General features: G+C 40.7%; 1 protein-coding gene across 4 annotated transcripts in view; it reads left to right on the top strand.

The window, feature by feature from the left end:
- tp53bp2a (tumor protein p53 binding protein, 2a) overlaps window positions 1-20,630 on the top strand; it is a 34,910-nt gene extending 14,280 nt beyond the window's left edge. Inside the window, exons 4-20 of one of the 4 annotated variants that reach the window (XM_034018665.3) lie at window positions 769-845; window positions 1,359-1,460; window positions 2,433-2,607; window positions 4,337-4,518; window positions 5,009-5,173; window positions 6,106-6,168; window positions 6,385-6,429; window positions 11,722-11,944; window positions 13,271-13,396; window positions 13,720-13,757; window positions 14,152-14,656; window positions 14,897-15,672; window positions 16,351-16,488; window positions 16,738-16,871; window positions 17,370-17,536; window positions 18,274-18,473; window positions 18,693-20,630. In XM_034018665.3, coding sequence (XP_033874556.2) covers window positions 769-845; window positions 1,359-1,460; window positions 2,433-2,607; window positions 4,337-4,518; window positions 5,009-5,173; window positions 6,106-6,168; window positions 6,385-6,429; window positions 11,722-11,944; window positions 13,271-13,396; window positions 13,720-13,757; window positions 14,152-14,656; window positions 14,897-15,672; window positions 16,351-16,488; window positions 16,738-16,871; window positions 17,370-17,536; window positions 18,274-18,473; window positions 18,693-18,734 — 3,158 coding nt within the window. In that variant the 3' untranslated portion in view covers window positions 18,735-20,630. Of the gene's footprint in view, window positions 1-768; window positions 846-1,358; window positions 1,461-2,432; window positions 2,608-4,336; window positions 4,519-5,008; window positions 5,174-6,105; window positions 6,169-6,384; window positions 6,430-11,721; window positions 11,945-13,270; window positions 13,397-13,719; window positions 13,866-14,151; window positions 14,657-14,896; window positions 15,673-16,350; window positions 16,489-16,737; window positions 16,872-17,369; window positions 17,537-18,273; window positions 18,474-18,692 lie in introns of all 4 variants that reach the window. The other 3 variants (XM_034018662.3, XM_034018663.3, XM_034018664.3) reach the window with 3 other exon arrangements.
- The last annotated feature ends 400 nt before the right edge of the window (window positions 20,631-21,030 follow it).

Genomic DNA, 21,030 nt, shown 5'->3' with positions numbered 1-21,030 from the left:
ATTTCCATCAGTCGGAGAAACTCAGTGAAGGCTGTATTGTTTTTTGTAACCTCAGTTTAAGGGGACAATTAGTGGTGAATTTCTTCATTCCTATCCAGCTTGAGCTCCTAGTGTTGTGTGAAATTTTAGCCTCATCTGTTGGCATCTCTATTTGGGATTCAGATATTCAATCCTGTGGCTAACAAGCCTTTCTTGTGTTCACTTATATGAATGGTTGGCTGCTAATCTCTTCTAGCTGATCAAGAATTTGCCCCATCGTTACATAATTACAAGAATTTGGCAGATTTTAGGAATGGCTTGGAGAGACCTTACATAATGGGGCCTTGAATTTCTTTACTGAAACTTTTTCTGTTCCTAAGCCCTCACATGTACTATATTTATGAAAATAACCTTTTTTTCCCCTGGAGCTTTGTTCATAACTAATTTGGTGCAATTACTAAACCTTTCTCTTTTATTCTAGATTTTGTTATTTCAAACGCACTTTAGAACAGTTATGAGAATGTGAAGCAGTCCTCTAAATTTGTGTTTCTTTATACTGATCTAACAGCAAAGTCAGGATATTGATTCTGCAGGTGTGGAAATGGGTTGAAGTCCAGTTATGGCTGGGAGGGAAGTAAACACATCCCATTTGCTGCGTATGCTTGTTGTTTTTCACATCCTGTTTTTGCAACTCTGGTTTAATTTACTCTGTTGTTACTTTTCAAGGATCATTGAATTCCTATAACAAAAATACAATTGTTTAACATGGAATTATTTTCTATTAAATAGGGGGACCCAGACCCCAGGATCAGACTGCCAAGAAGAATGGTGTGAAAGGTCCTATGGACAGAAGGATGGAAAATGGGGTGAGTTACTGTACTGTATGTTAAGAGCAAATGGAGCCTTTTGGTGCTTTGAGTCTTTTGAGGACATAATCCTAAACTAACTGGAATGTCTGGTGTGGCGGGATGGGTAGGGTGGAAGGCATTTTTCTGTTTCAATGTTTTTGTTTTGGAATTGGAGGGTTTTTTTTTTTAAAAGAAAAAAGATCAACACAATCCTAACAGTGTTTAAGCATTAACATGTGTATTCCTATATTTAAGCCAGCTTTTAAAGCCCTCTATATTTTTTTAAATAGTAGTTTGTCTCATGCAGTACTTGCACCACATCTTCATTATCACAAGTCTATTATTCTACATTAGCAGAATAATTTAATTTTGACTAGTGGTGCTAACTGTACCTGCCACCACACTAGATTCACTTCCTATATAGTAGCTACTAACACTCCACGTGACCCCCTCCTATTCTGTTGGTCTGAGCATCAGGTCAGGTCTATAGTTTTAAGAACTCTGCCTTAAGTTCCTTTGTTTGTTTCGCAGGTGGAAGTTCCCCGGATGGACATGACTCTGTCTGAACTGCAGGAGATGGCAAAAAGGCAGCAACAGGAAATTGATGCTCAGCAGCAGCTACTAGCTTCCAAGGTACGGGTCCAAATGCTTTGTATTATATTGAAACTGAATGCCATGACTGCTACAACACCATTTATACTTAATATGTACCTGCTAGCTGGCGATGTTGTACCACCAACTTCTCTGGAAAGCAAACAATTCCCCTGGTTAATAATAATTAGAACATGGAACTAGTAAGAACACTGAAGTCTGATATTAATAATCCCTACTTGTAACAGTTCCCTACTGGTAAGAGTTCCCTTATCAAGAAGTTAGCTATTATATCTATTATAATACCATTCATATTAATAGGATATACAAAATGTTCCCTATTCAACATTACATGCCACTTTGTTAATATATTATGATGAACCATACCTCCAAGCAATATACCTCTTTGCATGTAAAACAAGTGAACGATAACTTCCCTTTTATCTAGGGGGTCACATGATTGCTTTAAATACAATTTAGACCTGTTAATTATTTGACTAGTCTACTGTAACAGTAAGAAATTATTAAAAATAAAAGCTGTTTTCAAGTACAGTTACGATATAATAATTAAATGACCTGGACCTCCATCCAGGTCATTTAATTAGAGTTCTAATATTTGCCCATGTAAACTGGAGTGGAATAGCTTTTAAAGTAAACCAGGGCTTCCCAAACCCAGTTCTCGGGATCCCAGTGTCGCCTGGTTTTCATTCCAACTGAGCTCTCAGTTACTTGACTAAACCCTTAATTGAACTAACAATGTGCTTAATTTGACCTTTTTTTAATTTGTTTTCAGCTCCTAAAAAGTTGCAAATATCAAGTTCTTTATAAAATGTTAGAGTTAACTTGAAATCTCCAACTTTAAGAGCTAAGGACAATTAAAAGGGTCAATTTAAGCAATGTATTTATTAAATTAAGGGTTTAGTTATGTAATTGAGAGCTCATTTGGAATGAAAACCAGAAGACATTGGGGTCCCAAGGAAGCCCTGGTCTAAACTGTGCTGTGTGTGTCTACAGGAGCAGCGGCTGCGCTACCTCAAGATGCACGATAAGAGGCAGCAGCAGCAAGCGTCCGAGCAGGACAAGCTCCAGAGACTGCGGGAAATTGCTGAGAACCAGGAGGCCAAGCTCAAGAAAGTACGAGCGCTAAAGGGACATGTGGAGCAGAAGCGTCTCAGCAATGGCAAACTTGGTGAGTCGCATTCTGTGCAGCAACACACTCAGGGTTTAGAATGGTATGTCCTAACCCTGATTTCATCTCAATCCGTGTCGTTAAACCGGATGATCCATTTGGGCTGAAGAACCAGCGTGGAAATTTTCAAGCAGATGGGAATAATATATCAAGATCTTAATTTCTTTTTATTTGGAAATTATTTTTTCTCATTTTCTCCCCAATTTGGAAAGCCCAATTTATTTTTTATTTCAACCCGGCTCACCGCTGCCACCGCTGCTGACTTGGGAGAGACGAAGACGGACACACATGTCCTCCGAAATGTGTGCCGTCAGCCGTCCGCTTCTTTTCACTCTGCAGTCCCGCCATGCAGCCACCTCAGAGCTACAGCATTGAAGGACCACGCGGCTCTGGGCAACTTACAGGCAGGCCTGCAGGCGCCCAGCCAGTCTACAGGGGTCGCTGGTGCGCGGTGAGCCGAGGACACCCTGGCCGACTTAAGCCCTCCCCACCCGGTGGCTCTCGGCCAGTTGTGCGCCGCCTCCCCCTGGGAACTCCCGTCCACGGTTGGCAGTGGAATAGCCTGGACTCGAACCAACGATCTCCAGGCTATAGGGCGCATCCTGCACTCCACGTGGAGTGAGTGCCTTTACCGGGTGCACCACTCGGGAAACCCACCCCCCACCTCCCCAAGATCTTAATTTTAACCAAATTGTAAAAAATATTTTTAAAAGTGCATATGTTTTATAGTTCGATCTGTATTGTTAGAAAATCAGTATAGACAAAAAGCTAAGGAAGATTAGTAAAACCATCTTCTTTGCTGTCATGTGTTCAATCGTTCTTTTGTTTTTTTTATCAAATTAAATAGCATATTTTTGCAGGTTTATGTCAAAAGCTTAGAAGCCACTGCCTTAAATACATTTAATAAACAATATAAAGATTTTTAATAAATATGTGACTCCTTATACTGAGGATTGCTGGCATTTAAATATGGGGAAATGTCAATGCAGATCTTAAGGAAAATATTAAAATGAACATTTGAATTTGTGATGCAAATGACTAAATGCTCGACTGAAAAAGGTGAGGTTTTTTTTTTGTACAATACCAAAAGGCATTTAATTAAATAGTTTACTGCTATTTGCTGCTCCATAGTACCTCAAAGGCTCCAGAGAAGATGACCAAAACAACTAAAAAAATTGGACACATAACCACACTCTTAAGGATATCTGAAGTTGAGTCCTGTTCAACACAAAGTGAAGCCTAATTTAATGGAATTCTCCATTCTGTTTTTGGTCACCCCCATGTGACCTTCCTAGAAAATCAATGTGGACTTGTATTAATAAAGGATCAACTGATATGTCAGTTTGTATCTTATTTGTACACACAAGTAGTCCTCACCAAAGACAAAAATAAAGAGGAGGGGACAAGTAGTCCGAGCTGGAATAAAGTAATTGCTTTTTACAATCTCAACAAAATGAAAGAATGGTTTTTTTTTGTCTGCTGCTGTCCCATTTACCATGATATCGGTTCTGCTTTCAAGTCCTTATTGTAAAACTTTTTTGCACTTTAACATAATTTTGAAGGAACTGCCAAGTATTGGTGAATAGTACCCCCCCGCCCAATCCCCTCTTGAGCTCCAGGGTACCCCTGTGAAACTTGATTAGATGTGGTTGGTACTGTGTAGTGAAGGTCTTGGCAGTCCTTGTCAGGCCTCCTCTCTATAACTACTGCTGCTCATTGTTTCCTGCAGTGGAGGAGATTGAGCAGATGAACAGCCTGTTTCAGCAGAAGCAAAGGGAGCTGGTGGTGGCAGTGTCCAAAGTAGAGGAACTCAGCAGGCAGCTGGAGATGCTGAAAAATGGCAAGATCGACAGTTTTCACGATAACAAAGGGGCTGTTGCTGAGCTGGACCGACTTTACAAGGAGCTGCAGGTGGGAAACCGTGCTGTGGGAAAGTTGGGCTATAACTGGCAAATTCCAGTTTTAAGACGAACCTCATTTTCCATTTGATCAAAAAGGAATTTGCTGCAGTGCTAAACTGTAACATTTTGAAACGTGCATTGTGAAGGATTTCATTAAACCCTGAAGTTTACAAGCATGATGAATTAGGAAGTGTTAGATCATTTATTTTAGAAGCCTGGTTCTCTTTAACCCCAGTTGTTTACTGCATTCCTGTTGTCTTTTTACTAGAAGCAATACTTGGGCTGCACTGTATGCACATGAAATGGCCTTGCTCTATCAGAGCTAGTTTCTACTCAGTCATTTCCTAAAAATGTGTAGTACTCCCCTTACTGCGAGTCTCCAGCCTGTACTGTCAGGGTGTGCACCCTACCCAAAGACTGAGAAACGCGGCACTCAAAAATGACTCGGTGTTGCCATGCTGAAGTGACTTTATACTGAAACTTGATATTTGTACCCTCAGCTGAGGAACAAACTGAACCAGGAACAGAATGCAAAGCTGCAGCAGCAGAGGGAATGTTTAAACAAGCGCAACACAGAGGTGGCAGTGATGGACAAGCGTGTGAACGAGCTGCGAGATCGCCTGTGGAAGAAGAAGGCAGCCCTGCAACATAAGGAGAATGTGCCAGTGAGTAGTAAAGGACAAGCTGAAGGCGAAAGAAAATCTGTAATCTGTGGGCTAGTTTGGTTAAATTTGAAGATCCTTTTTTTTTTTTTTACCACTTTAACTGTTTTCTTGGAAACTGCTGCAACAAAACAGGCTCTCTTTTGAAATAAACTATTTGAATATTTAAACTTTTTTTAATGAACAGTCTTTCCTAATGACATTGTCGTTATACGGCTAAAGACAACTATAACACCCTTCAAAAAATGAATATTTATTTGTATCTTGAGTTAGGAACAAAAAGTCTGACAGAACTTTTGTGTATTGTGTAAATGTTCTAAGTCAGATCCAGGTTTTTGTATTGTAATTACACAGCATGGATCCAAAGTAGATGTGGAGCTGAAAACAAAGGAGATGATAAATGTACTGAAGAACAAAAAAGTAATTCTAGGTTTTGAGAATCACATTATCATTATGATGAAAAGCAGTGCTCAGGGTTTACAGTAGACTTGTTCTGAAATATGTATTCAAGACACAAGAGTAGGCTACATCTCTTTAAAGACTTAAATGCATGTAGAAGAAAAGGCTAGTTTGGGGTATGCAAGCTGAAAGGTGTTGCGTTTTTCCTAACTAAAGTAATTCACATTTTGTTTTATTTGCAACAAGGTAATTTCAATGTTCTTCTGACCAGAATCTTAATGAAGCAGGACCTTTAGATCACTGCAGAGGAAGGCTATCAACAGATATCACCTCACACTGCCAGATTGCTCGATTTTTCTAAAACAGCCAGGATAACATTTTTATCCATACCCAAATAAAACGATGTTCAGTTTCTTAATGCTGTGTTATATTCCATAGACAATTTAGTGATGCTTTCCGCTGCAACTAACTGTAGTTCCCCAGTTTTGATATGTAAAAGGTCAGTTTAATTTTTTTTTGTCTCTTTTTTTCCTAAGACTGTCTTTCCTGCTAAAGAAAATTCAACAAAAGAAAACCAAAACAAATATTTTACAAAGAAGGTAATTGTATGTATTATAAATTAATAGATCGATTGTTATCTAACCTTAGGAGAACATGAAGCTTTCTCTTAACTATGTCACATTTATTATAGATGCATATATATATATATATATATTTCATTCTAGTATGTTGGTTAGAAAAACATACACCAGTCTTGCTTCTGAAAGCTCTACAATGCAACCTGACTGATAGCTTTTTGTTCTCTCACTCTTAAGGTCTCGACACACCAGACGCGATGCAATTTGTCCTGCGATAAAATGGTACTTTCACTGCGACACTACCTTTCAGAATAAAAATGTAGAATACGTAATAGCTTTTCAGAATACTTATTTCAGTAAAGGTAAATGAATCATACCAGCTATATCCAGTTCCCTGGAAATGGACTTCCTTATTGCTGTGTCTCTATAATTTTTGTGTCCTTTGTTGTACAGCTCTGGGTATTTTGATACTGCAAGAATGATCATTTCTTGCCTTGTATGACAAACTCTGCACACAGAGTGAGAACTCCCAGTCTCTATGTTGCTCGGGTCAGGAGAAAAAAAAAAAAAACGATATCTTTCCCAGAGATCCTTGATATAATCTTTTTTTTGTGCCAAAGTAGTATCCCTCCTCTATAAAACCTCCCACATCCTTTAGTATTGTTGTCCAAATTTCTCCTGCGTACGCTTGGGTCCGAACGTAGTTATGATTACGCTTCATTTGTTTGGGGGAAGAAGAAGGAGAAGAAAAATGAGTGTTTCTTTTTGTCCTTCTAGTAGTTTCTCTTCTGTATTTTTTATTTTTTTTTATCAGTGTGTTATACACATGTCTTCTGTGTGTTCACAGTGTGGCTCCCCTCTGTTCTGCTCACCTTGTGTCAGAAATGTATGTCTAATGCGTGTTGACTTGTCGGATACACCGACACAAAGGGGAAGGGTTCTTTCGCCCCCAGTTCCACATTCTGAAAGAATCCTCAATAACAACAAAAAAAGACCACACACAGCCTGGGAGACGATGGTGTCATGGACTCCGGCCCGGATGAAGACGCTTAGTGGCTGGAGACGGTACTGCAACTGTTTATACCAATTCAGATAACGGTTTTAAAAAGAATGTCATCCTCAACATTACTACCCAGACAGGTTCCCTAAGCATCATTGATGCAAAGGATAGGAAAGCCTTTGAAGGTTTCCCCTTCCACAAGTCTGGAGGCCCGTTGAGGCTCTATGAGGTAAGGCAGCTTTTGCTGCACCACATCTTCCCAGAATAGACAAATTCTATGGGATACCAGCAAATCATAAAAATATGTTTAAATTGCCTACAGTAGACACCATCATGGCAACACCTGCCACGGGTGCATCATAAAGATCTGTTTTAGATTGAGGAGACAGAAAAGTTGATACCTTCTTGAAAAGAGGCTACTCCACCTCCACTTGCAGTATGCGCATCAATAATTACCAAATACATGCTGCCAAATACCAACACAAGATGTGGAGCCAGCTGTCCGCTTCCTTACAGACTCCTACCCCGGAGAACATCAAACTGGTAATGCGGATTGCAGAAGATGGCAAAAATGCTGTGAAAATCCAGCTACAGACGGCATGTGATAGCATTGACACCAATGCAAGGGCTGTGGCGAATGCTGTATCTGCACGATGTTGTGTGCATATGAAAACCGCGTCCTTAACCCCAAGCACACAGACAAAAGTACTAGAGCTACCTTTTCAAGGGGACCTACTGTTCGGCACTGGCCTCACGGACTCCCTGGCACAGATGGAGGAGGCAAGTTAGGCCATTAGATCCTGCTCAACAGCTGGGAGAGGTGCACCTTTCAATAAGGCTCATTTCAACAGGCAAAGGTTTAGACAGGAGCCAAACCAATCATCCTTTGGGGACAAAACCGATTTCACTGGAGACAAGGTTTCAGGCCATACGGATCCTCCGGGGCTATAATAAAGGCAGAAATAGGCTTCCTGACATTGTCAGGTTATAAACCTGTGTCTTTCCGCACCCTCACGTCTGCCAGTAGGGAGGGAAGAGTGTCACATTTTCTAACAAATTGGCAGAAAATAACATCAAACACCTGAGCCTTGGGGATCGTACAACATGGATACAAAATATAATTCTAACGTCAACCACCATCAGCAGCTACCATCCATACACAAATGGAATGGTCACGTCCAGAGGGTGTCTTTCTACAGGAAGAGATCAAATCTATTGCCATAGAACGGGTCCCATCATCCTCTCAAGGAGCAGGGCCACTACTCCAGCTATTTCTTAATTCGCAAAAAGAACGGGAAGTTTAGACCCATTCTAGACCTCAAGGGTCTGAACATATACATTTGGGCAGAAATGGTATCATTGGCCACCATCATCAAACCAGTTCAACCAGGGGATTCGCTAGTTTCTATAGACCTGAAGGATGTCTACTTTCATATCCCCATACACAAATATTTCAGGACTGTCAGTACCAGTTAAAGTACTTCCTTTTGGTATCTTCACAGCACCCAGGGTATTCATCAAGGTGATGGCCGAAGTAGTAGCACATCTGCGGAGCACGGGCATCTGCGTTTACCCCTACTTAGACGACTGGTTAGTATGGGCTCAATCCAAGGAAAATGGCGTTGGAACACATGAACACGATTCTTCATCTGTTTCAGGACCTGGGTCTGTTGGTGAACAGGAAAAAGTCATCGCTCTGCCTGACACAATCGTTAATCTTCCTGGGGGCACAATTCAACACAATCTCAGGAAGAGTGTATCAACATAGGAGCCAAGCCAACAGCAAAAGTTTTTCAACAATTTTTGGGGCACATAGCATCATCAGTTTATCTGGTAAGAGACACGAAAACTACACGAGACACACACAGAGGTGTCTCCTTTCATCATGGAACCCGACCCTTCCAGATTCCCCCCTCATCAAGGTTTCACCATGAGCTGCAACAGAGGCAAGGTGTTGGAGAATCTCACCTCGGGTAAAGATGGAACTACAGCTGTCCCAACTACTTCTGACACTTCGCCTGTATACAGACGCCTCCCAAGTAGGGTGGGGAGCACACTTATCAGAAAACCAGGTCCAAGGCTCTTGGTCACCAAGACAGACACCTCCATATAAACCATCTGGAGCTTTTAGCAAGCACGGAAACACTTTGCACCCCTTTTTAAAACAAAAGGTGGTACTAGTTCTTGCCGACACACCACAGCTGTAAAATACATAAACCACCAGGGCGGCACAAAATCATGGACACTGTGCACTGATGATGGTCAATGTTTGACCGAAACATCTGCACTTTACACTTTTTGCACAGTATGCACATTGTGTTATAGCCTGTCATTAATAAATACAGCCTGTTGTTTTTCATTGAATTTAGCGTTGGTACTCTTTTTTCCTTGGTGTGCGGATCTGTTATGTGGCTTGTTACCTGTACCCTCTAGCCATAGAAATCTGGAACTGGTGCAGTACACATCACTTTCCAGGCAACATACATACCCGGACTCTACAACAGACTCACAGACTGGCTGAGCAGAGAAACGGTGCCTCACGAGTGGAAAATTCAACCAGAAGTGTTACACAGGGTATTCAGCAAATTAAGGCACCCAAAAATAGACCTGCCTCAACACAAAACACCCAGCTGCCACTGTGTTGCTCCAGTTTCCAGGAAAGAGCAGCCATGGCAACAGATGGGCTGTCCATTTCATGATCAAACAGCTTAATGTATGCATACCCACCCATGCCACTAATCCCAGCTGTGCTCAGGAGGATAGAGAGATAAAAGCCACTCTCATTCTAGTATCCCCTTAGTGGGCCAAGAGGTTCTGGTACTCGGATCATGGAAATAGCAGAAGAGGGGCCTTTGCACTTATCAGTGAGCTGCAGTGTGCTGTCTCAGGTGCTGCACAACAGTCCTTCAAGGTTACAGCTAGCTGCTTGGAGACTGATCAGCAAAAAGGCTATCTGAACAAGCAGTCAATATCTTACTTGCGTCAAAGAAAACCTCCACTTTTCAAGCCTATACAGGAAAATGGAGAGAGTTTGCTCTCTGGTGTAACTCAAAATCTCTGCACCACACAGATATATCTCTATCAACATTTTTATCTTGCCTTAGCCACCTGTTCCACAGGGGTCTTTCAATATCCTCCATCAAGGTGCATATTGTGGCAATCTCCTGATGTGGAAAACAGCGTTTCTAGTGGCAGTGATGTTAGAAATAAGAGGAAGTGAGCTCCAAGCAATAGTGATTGATACACTCTACGTCCAGTCATTCAGAGACAGGATTGTATGTAGACCAAATCCCCAATTCCTGCCTAAGGTGGTAACACGTTTTCATATCAACCAGATCAGAACTTTTTCATGATTTTTACCCAAAACCACATAAATCAGAGGAGGAGGCTAGATACCACCTAATTGATGTACGGAAAGCACTGAATTTCTACATTCATACAACTATCAATAAGAGAGCTTCAGGACAGCTTTTTGTGTCTTAACTCACAAACTCAGGGCAAACCTGTGTCAAAACAGACAATTTCTAGGTGGATTACATCTTGTATCAAGTTTAAATTAAAATCCGTCCCAATCCAGGACGTCTGCAATGCCGTTACCTGGTCGTCTTTCTGAACCTTTATAAAACATTACAATTTTAAATTTGCCCTCAGCCCACCTTTACTCACTTTGTGTTGTCTGTGGGTTCTTCCACTAATATCTGACCTGCCACCCTTTATCTATTTCATTTGGTAGAGTTCACTCTTCTGTGTGGAGTTCATCATACGAGGTAAGAAGACAAAGATTACCTGCAATATGGTTTCTTCGTAGAAATTCCATGGATATTCCACCCTCTTTTCCTCTTTTTTGTCTTTACTGATGTTATATCTAGGATCTCTGGGAAAGAGATTGTTTGTTTGTTTATTTTTGTTCTCCTGACCCGAGCACCATGGAGACTGGGAGTTCACTCTGTGGAGTTCATCATTCTGTGAACAAACCGTATTACAGGTAATCATCATCGTCTTCCGCACTGTTTACTGAAGGCGCACAAGGGAAGCTGTTCCTCATTGGTCAGTTCCCTAGCTGTCATGCGAGAAAATCTCAGGCAGTGTAACGGCTCGTATCAAAATACATTTTTTTCAAAATACAGTTTCATTTTTTTTTTTGTCGTGGTGCGAGTGTGTTGTACCACACATTCGCTTGTCGCATCACGTCCGGTGTGTAGAGGCCATTATGGCGCCTGTTTGTGCTGCAGCAGTTTCTATCATTATTTCTGTAGTATTTGCACATATTTGAATAGTAAATTAATGTTTAAGGGTCTATTCAAACCTGAATATAGTTGTAGGATTTTTGACCAAAACAGCACCACAATGTGGCCAATATTGAAATTGCAGTCTTTTAAATTAAAGGTTAACTTCTATTTTTTGCACACCCTACCCAGTTTTATCTAAAATAAAATACAACCCGTTCCAGAATTAGTTTTATTTCAAGATTTCCCAATCCTCTTTAAGCCACCTTCTTGATGTGTAGAAAATGGCTTTAATGTCTGCTTTTTAGTATTAAATGAATAACAATCTAAAAGCATCTCTGTTTTCAGATTGTACCTGACAGCAATGCATCTCAGCAGAACGGTTCACCACAAAGCAGGGTGGCCGCGGTTGGTCCGTACATCCAGTCCTCCACCGTGCCACGCGGCCCCTCCAGACATGACCTCTTGATCAAGCCAGTCTACCCTGATGTCACGTCCACTCTGCCCGTGCAAGACGGTCCCCAGAAAACACAGACGCTTCCAATGGGAAGAGCTGCGAAAACTGCTGCAGGTACTTTTTTTTTTTTTTTTTTAGCTTCTATTGAAATCAAATTGAAAATGTCACAGGAATGATCCTTCGGTAAAATTCAAGTAGAGAAATGCTACTGCTAATTCTTGCTCTTTTTTTTCTTTCATATTTTTCTTTCACACATATGTAAAAATATTCAGCAGGATCACAATTTGCTGTCCATAAACAGCCTAGATTGTGTTACAGCAGGCTCTTATTTTCTATAAGCAGGTAGAAAGCTTACCCGGGCACTGCCAAGGCCCTGGGCAGAGCCCTGCTTGGACGTGACTCTGAGTTCAGAAGGTACCGCAGCAGGCAGCCCCTGCTTTCTAGTGAGCCAGATCTCTTCTGGTGCAGTGCCGTGCCGTGCCGCATGATTACTTTCCTCCCTGCTTGCTTGCTTGTCCTTAAAACTAACTTTCTAACAGAGGTGGCTACCTGGTTTAAAAAACAGACCAGGTTCATTTTAGTTTTTTCTGATGATTGATCAGTGCCTAATCCAGTTCTCAGATATTTCCTGCGTCTCATATGAATAACCAAAATATACGTATTTTTGATGAGGAATAGATCATTTTAGGTAATTTTATTATCTCCTTGCTGTATGATACTAAATAAATGTCCCAGGTTTTGCAAGTATGCTGTGGTTGGAAGTTTTCTTCGTGGCATTTGGAAATTAAAAGAAAAGAAAAAATCCAAACACTGCAGAGTTTTTATATGTCCTTACTGCTAACGTATTTGGCACCCTGTTGGTTTGGAATTTAGGAAAGCAGTTTATTTTAATAATGATGGTTTAATCGTGTGTGTGTGCATGTGAGTGTGTGGTATTTGTTTTGTTAAGATTTAAGGTTTTAGATTATTAAAAACATCTTGTTTCATTTTACCACGTGCATTTATAGAAGAGCTGTTCTTACTAAAGCCACTAAAAGAACTACGGGCTAAAAGACAAGGTACTTAATGAGCTGTTTGTCACGTTGGCTCTGATTTTGCACAATTTAAAAAAATTAATTTAAAAAAAAAAAAAAAAATTTTAAATGTAATGAATTTATTTTGTTAACATGGTTCTTTTTCACTTTTTTACTTGTTATTTGTAAATGGTATTACATTTAAAATGTCCTACAAAGATCTGTATTTACATCAACTCTTACCATTATCAAAGAAAGCTTGATCAACTCCATGTCATCCCCTTTGATCTCAGACTACAAGGCTGGCATTTTGAAGGCTGTTAAAAAGCTGTAAATAGGGGAGCAGTTACCAGTAAGATGATGCTAAATGAAAAAGATTAATTTGTATTTTATGTGGTGCTAAGGTTTTCAATTCTGTTTTTAATAGGTTCAGGAAGCCAGGCTCCCAGGCCACCTCAGGCCAGCACTGACTGGAGTAATGTAGACCCCTCTGTGGGCCATGGCTCAGTCTCCACGCTGCCCAGGACAGGGACATACAGCACTGCAGAGCAGGGTAATATAGCACTTGTCAATATGGTATACACACAACCACAATTCGGAACATTAGTAACATCCACCAATGATCTCTACTGCGTGGTGCATATCCCATTAATGTGTTTAAGAGGTGTCCCCAGTTGCTCAGCCAGTGAAAGCACTTCTACTTGGAGTGCGGAGTGATTCACAGAACTGTGGATCGCATTGTCTCCCTTTTCAAGTTGCTTATCTTGGACCTGTGGATTGTTTTTTGTATTGTTTTATTGTAAGAGGAGCTGTTTAATGTTTTGGTCAAGTGGTTTTACTGGTCATATCTAATAAAGGCCTGTCTTCCATTAACAGATGACACGGACATAATGTTGAGAGAAAAAGACAAGAAGGTACGTCCTTTCTCCATGTTTGAATCGACAGATCCTTCCACTAGCGTAACGTCCACAGGGAGTCTTCGGAAAAACCAGAGCAATGAGGACCTGCTGCGAGATGCACAGGTACTCAATACCAGACAACACAACGTAACATTGGAAACCATAATGGCAGATCATCCTCATGGTTGTGGTGGTGGTAAAATAGCTGGATCTTGATGTAGCCTTCTGATCCGAGAGCTCACACAGCAGGTGTTACTGTTGCTTGGGGATCAAACAAGATTCAATTCAAGAATAATACACTTATTACATGAAGAATAAAAGAATGTGCATGCCTTTTGGCTAATTTTGGAATATACTAGAAACCTGTTGATCATGTACATTTTGTATTTTAACTTTTTTTTCCCCTCAGAATGCTCCCAGGAACCCAGTGAAAATTCCACCCCCTGTGCCCAGCAAGCCCAATAAAATCAGCCTGTCTTTCATCAATCCGTCCAGCCAGCCTCTAACTACTGACAGTACACTGGAGGGTTCGCAGAAGCCTGTTTTGGTTGCAGGAACTTTTCCTGGCAAAACCAAGCCGGTAACCCAGCAGCCACAGCCCCTGGCACAGCATTCCTCTCAGCAGATCCAGCAAAGAATCTCTGTACCCCCCTCCCTGCCAGCCACAGGTCAAAGCCACACCCTCCCACTGCCCTCCAAACAAGAGACTCCCCCAGCTGCCACTGTGCGCCCCTTCACTCCACAACCACCCGCTAAGGAGGCACCACCCCAGCCCTTCCACAAACCACAGACTGTGGCAGCCAGCTCTATTTATTCCATGTACACACAGCAACAGACCCCGGGCAAGAACTTTCAGCAAGCCGTGCAAAGCACACTGACCCGTGCACAGACCCGAGGGACGCCCTTCACTAGCGGTGAGCGTGTGCACATGAGAATGCATGCTGACCTTGGGGTAGAAATAGAGGGAAAAAAAAATAATGCTGTGCTTCATGAAATTTGGCTCATCTCAGATAATACAGTATGTTTGATGGTATAGAATTGTCAAAGTGAACTAACCAGTTGTTTGTCCTAAAGTTTGAAATTCTATATCTCAGAAAGCGTTTTTTTAAATTTATTTTATTTAGCTAACTTGTTTTTTGTCTTTATTTATATAGTATATGGAAAACCTGTAATCGCAGGAACCAGCAGCTCCCAGCAGTCACAAGGACAATTCTCTGAAAACGGCCACCTGGACCAGTCTGATTCTGAACTGGAACAGGGAGTGATCAGCTCTGGATTTGAGCCTCAGGAGACAGAGCGAATCCCTCGGCCCTTGAGCCCCACCAAGCTGCTGCCCTTCATCTCTAACCCCTACCGGCACCAGAGCGAAATGGAACTGGATGCTCTGAGAAAGAAGTTGTACAATGCTCCTCGGCCCCTGAAGAAGCGCAGCTCCATCACAGAGCCTGAGGGCCCCAACGGCCCTAACATCCAAAAGCTGCTCTACCAGAAGACCACCTTGGCCGCCATGGAGACAACAGGTTCAGCCCCTTTCTATCAGCCAAATCCAGCAGCAGAGGAAGAAAATGGGCCACACGAAGAAGCAGCCAGCATGAATGACAGAGAGGGCCCTGAAGTTGAAGCAGTGCCTGAAACGGACACATCAGAAGCCGACGTGATAAAAGAACAGGAGGACGAGTTTGTACCCCCTCCTCCACCCTCCCACCCTGCGCCCATACCTGAAGGACTGCTGGAATCCCTGAGCTCCCCACTGCCTCCTGGAGAGGAGGAGCATGACCCCAGCGCCCCCCTGCCTCTGGATGCCTACATGGAGGAGTACCCACCGTACCCTCCTCCTCCCTACCCTATCACAGGGGAGCAGGAGAACCTCGGAGAGGACACCTTCAGCATGCGCCCCCCTGAGATCACAGGCCAGGTCTCGCTCCCACCGGTACATTGGCAGTAATTTGAGCATCGATCTGTTTCGTTGTCTTTCCTTATTACAGTAGCCTTGTTAAATGGGTCACTCTTCAGTTATTTGTTAATTTCATAAACATTTATAAAAAATGTAAATACACTGAAGGTGACTTTCTTTGAAGAAAATTAATGAAACACCACGATTGCAGAATTGTAACGTTTATTAAAACTGCCTTAGACTGTCCTGAGGTTAATTTTGATTCATGATGAAAGAACTAAACAGAATCACTTAGTGAATGATTAGTCTTTTTATTTACTTGAACATTAATTAGTTTTGAGTAATTATCAAAGATCAGAATCCACAGTTTTTAGTGATTAAAAGGGCTTTGGTCCGAATTTGAAATGCTTAATCGGTTAATCTAATCTGTGCTTCATATTAAATTTCAAAAGATTTTTTGTCATCCTCAGTAGTTAGACCCTTGAAAGTTACTGTATTGTTTATTTCAGATATAAAATGTTAAACTGTTTTATATCACTGATTTAAAATCAGAGGTAATCATGGTTGTAGTTCTTGTTTAATCCCAACTACATATACTGTAACAATAAGCATTCTTAAACCTATTGTGCTGGTAACTTCATTGTGGGACTGGTGTGTTTGTTTCATCATGCTCTGTTTCTCCTCCCTCTAACTCTCTGGTTTGCTTATATTTAGGGTAAGAGGACAAACCTGAGGAAGACAGGCTCAGAGAGAATTGACCACGGGATGCGTGTAAAATTCAACCCACTCGCTCTTCTGCTCGACTCTTCTCTGGAGGGGGAGTTTGACCTGGTGCAGAGAATAATATACGAGGTAACGGATTCACCTTCCTAACTAAACACAGCTAGAACTAAGTTCATTTTATAAATACAGGTGTAATTAAGATCTAGGCAATTTTCAAACTTTCTTTTTTTGTCACTTTGCATTTTGAAGTTCTTATTTGTGTATTTATCCCTGGCTGGGGTCTGAAACCAACCTCTGCAAAGAGGCCAGAATGTGACCTCTTTATGCACAGAGACACTGAAACACTAATAGCTGTCACTTCGACCATTGTTTCCTCAGGTGGATGACCCAAGCCAACCAAATGACGAAGGGATCACAGCTCTTCACAACGCAGTGTGTGCCGGTCACACTGAAATCGTCAAGTTCCTTGTCCAGTTCGGGGTGAATGTTAACGCGGCCGACAGCGATGGCTGGTGAGTTCAATCCATTGACAGCTCCCTCAGATTCCTAGCTGTTTCAATGCTTTCTGCAGTTCTGGTCTGTACTGTTGTAAATTGAGCAAATCCTTACTCACTGGTTCAGGATGCATTTGATGCATATCACAAAAGAGAGTTATCAAAATAATGTAATCAAAATACATCCACTGAGTTCTGTCAAAGATTGTGAACATGTGGGGCTGGGGGGGGGATGCCCAGGGCTTAATGATTAGTTTTCAGAAAAGTGACAAAATTATATCGTCAAAGGCTGACCTACTGTACAGAATAGCTGCAGTGTGTCTTTTATAGACATTGCATTTTGCTAAATATTTTATTATTTATACATGTCTTGCTTTTAGACAATTCAAATCTATATGTTGGCACTTTAAATGGGTCCCCAATAGAAAGAATATCTAGGGTCATATCCCTGTGTCTGATTTTTGTCTGCCTGGCTGCTGACTGTCCTATCCTAATCTTTTTTACTCCACTCCACAGGACCCCCTTGCACTGTGCTGCCTCCTGCAATAACGTCCAGGTCTGCAAGTTCCTCGTGGAGTCAGGGGCGGCGGTGTTTGCCATGACATACAGCGACATGCAGACTTCTGCTGAGAAGTGTGAGGAGATGGAGGAAGGGTACACCCAGTGCTCACAGTTCCTCTATGGTGGGTACTGGATTTGCAAGCTGTATGTTGTGGAGTATCTGCGTTTAGCAACACTCACTAAAAAACCTTAGCATGGAGCTTTTCCAGGAATTTGCTTTCAGTGCAGAACAAAGAGAGTTTCTATGGGGAACAGCTTCTCTTGTTAGCTGTGACATTTGTTGACAATTTACTGTAATTAGTGATTATACAAAGAATATACTAACACTGACCTATGCACACATATTGAGGAAACATTTATTATTATTATTATTATTATTATTATTATTATTATTATTATTATTATTATTATTATTATTATTATTTATTTCTTAGCAGACACCCTTATCCAGGGCGACTTACAATTGTTACAAGATATCACATTATTTTTACATACAATTACCCATTTATACAGTTGGGTTTTTACTGGAGCAATCTAGGTAAAGTACCTTGCTCAAGGGTACAGCAGCAGTGTCCCCCACCGGGGATTGAACCCACGACCCTCCGGTCAAGAGTCCAGAGCCCTAACCACTACCCCACACTGCTGCCCTATTTAGATACAGTGTACCCTGAATGTACCATAATATACCTTAATGCAGTCAGTCCCGAAACCCTGAGAAATAGGTGGAACAGTTTTGCTTTTTTTTTTTTTTTTTTTTTTATAAATTAATAGCAATATATTGAAAAGAAGTAGAGGCTTAGTGAATGAGATGTTGCACAGTATTCTTGTATTAAGTACCTGTGTTGTGGTTGCTGGGCAGGTGTCCAGGAGAAGATGGGCATCATGAACAGAGGGTTGGTGTACGGGCTGTGGGACTACGAGGCTCACAACGATGACGAGCTTGTGTTCAGAGAGGGGGACTGCATGACGACTGTGCGGCGCGAGGATGAGGATGAGATCGAGTGGTGGTGGGTGCGACTCGGAGACCAAGAGGGATACGTCCCCCGGAACCTTCTCGGGGTGAGTGAGCCCACAAAACACTTTAACTGGGCCTTTGATTGAGAGGCTCTGGGTGAAGTTACTGGGGAAAAGTAAAGTACTGCTATATCTGAAGAAGATGACTTCCCCACAATTTGAATGCCAGTGTGTTCAGTTAAATTGATTTCTTATGTTTCTATCATAATTGTATACTTCTCTTGAGTAGTTTTCTAATGTTTATTTCATTTTTTTTCGCCTTAGTTGTATCCAAGAATCAAACCAAGACAAAGGAGCCTAGCGTAAAGATTCTGGAGTAAACCCTCAAACCCTTTTAATCGGTCTACACTACATCAGTAACCAGTAGCAGTGACATGGTCCAAAAGTCTTCATATGAAGAAAACACTACTACATTAAATGAAGGAACAATGCTTTTGCTCTTGTTATAATGTGAACACTGTTTGAAGGTCTGTTGCTGCTGTGTGTAAAAACAAAAAAAAAGGCCTTTTCCTGCAAATTAAGATGGGTGGCTTTTATAGAAAAATGGTAGCAACACACCTCTCTGTAATTTGATGAAATGTCACCAGTAATGTATGTGCAAGCATGAAGGACCAGCATTAAGAATAATTAAGAAAAAAATATATTTTTGTGTAGAAAAACTTGTTTTTATTTTTTTCCATGAGACTTTGAAGGTCTAACATTGTAACAAGCACAAGATTGTATGTTTAAATTGTAATACAACATACCAGGCTAGATTTATATGGTGGGTATTGTCATCTGAAGGCCAAAAATGAACGCAAGGCTGTTTTTGAACTTCTTCAGTGCAGAGCTTGGCTGGTCACAATCATGTTGACTGTAGAGAAAAGTACATTGACATTGTCTCCTAGTGTTTGTTTTTATCAGAGCAAAAGATGGAAGTTTGATTTTTTTTTTTTTATTAAAAATGTAGTTGATAGGGCTTCAGTTTATTAATGGCTCCCAATTGTATTTCATTAATATAGAAATTCACAAGCAAAAACAAATTATTATAACTTTTTTTAGATTGTTGATAACAGTGGTTTAGCTACAGTCAGAACATATGGTATATGCACCTAACTAAAAGTGTTCATATATTTTAACTTGTATCATGAAGGTGAAGTAATCAACTTCTGTCTAGAGTTCTCTAAACAATGACCTGTCGTATACAATGAGAATGGAGTCATAGCCCAAATATAGATGCACTCTGTTTAATGAAGCTGCTGTGCTGTATTTAGCAATAATAGTAATAAAGGTATACATATCTTCATGAACCAAACAACACTTAAGATTACAATTTCTATATTACCTTTTAATAAAAGTGTTCTATATAGATGGAGACATTCCTGGTTTTACTGAGAGATCAGTTTGTCTCGGTTGAGCTTAAATAGGTGAGCAATGGACACAAATATCTGGGGGGTCCCATGAAAAACCTTGGAACAGTACAATTTAGAAAGGTTCAAACTGCTATGGACTTGTTCTTGCCATCCCTGCAGTACAAACCTAAAACTTACTGAGCAGGTGCAGTCAGATAATGGGGGGGGGGGGTATCTTTGGAAATAAACATTGCAGTGACTGCATTTATGAAAATCCTCCTGCTGACAGCATTTAATAAAAACTGACATCAGCCTACCTGCCTCTGTTAAAAATACTAGCTCTATAGCTCGTTATGGTACCACCTCCAAGTGCAATTGTGCAGGACAGTATATTTAACTGCTGCTGGTACGTATTGGAGATCTCGCAATGGGGTGTCAGATTTTGCTTTTAAAATAAAATCTATTGATCCTCTTCAATAAAAAACCTTTACACCCATAAGTCATAACAGTATCCAGTCTATTATACATTCCATTTATTATTGTAGCAAAGTTAATATTACTTAGAAGTTTCACAGCACGATGGGTTAATTCCAAGCTATTAAAGGATATCCATAAATGTGTATATTAAGTTACTAATCCCCTCTAGACATTATTTTAATAAATGTGTGGATTTGTATTGCCTAATATACACATCCCCAAATATCCATTAATTGTTTGGAGCAGTTTAGACCCTAAACTTCAAAGTAATGGTTCCACAAATGCTGTTTTTTTTTTTTTTTGTTTGTTTTGTTTTTACTTTTTTGTTTTGTATAGTAATTATAAGATCACTTGTAGAGTTTAAGGATTCACAATAAAATACTTCATGAATGTGGTCTGTTGTGCTGCTGTAATTGGTTTGTTTTAGCAGAACTGTTTCTTCTATTTGCATGTATAGGCCGCCTCCATATACAGAGTTCAAAAAGTCTCACACATTTAAAAAAAACAAAAAAACAAAACAGTAATTGTATGAACTTAATATTTTCCCTAGAAAAATAATAATCTTAGAGACATTAACAGAAATACATGTAACAATATTTTAACATTGAAGAAATTGATTCTGGCCTCAAAGTAACATCCTTTTGTAATAAGCTGATAGTTGTATATTGCAGTTAAGACCAGCACATTCAAATTCTATTACCAAATACTGCCTTGTTGCTTTATGTTCATTGGTAATGGACCACTCATGTGTCCTGTTTTCCCCTGCTGTTGAAATAACCAAAGAATTCAAACAA

The sequence above is a fragment of the Acipenser ruthenus genome, chromosome 6, assembly GCF_902713425.1.
Source record: "Acipenser ruthenus chromosome 6, fAciRut3.2 maternal haplotype, whole genome shotgun sequence".
Classification (NCBI taxonomy): domain Eukaryota; kingdom Metazoa; phylum Chordata; class Actinopteri; order Acipenseriformes; family Acipenseridae; genus Acipenser; species Acipenser ruthenus.
This window is presented reverse-complemented; position numbering and strand designations above follow the sequence as displayed.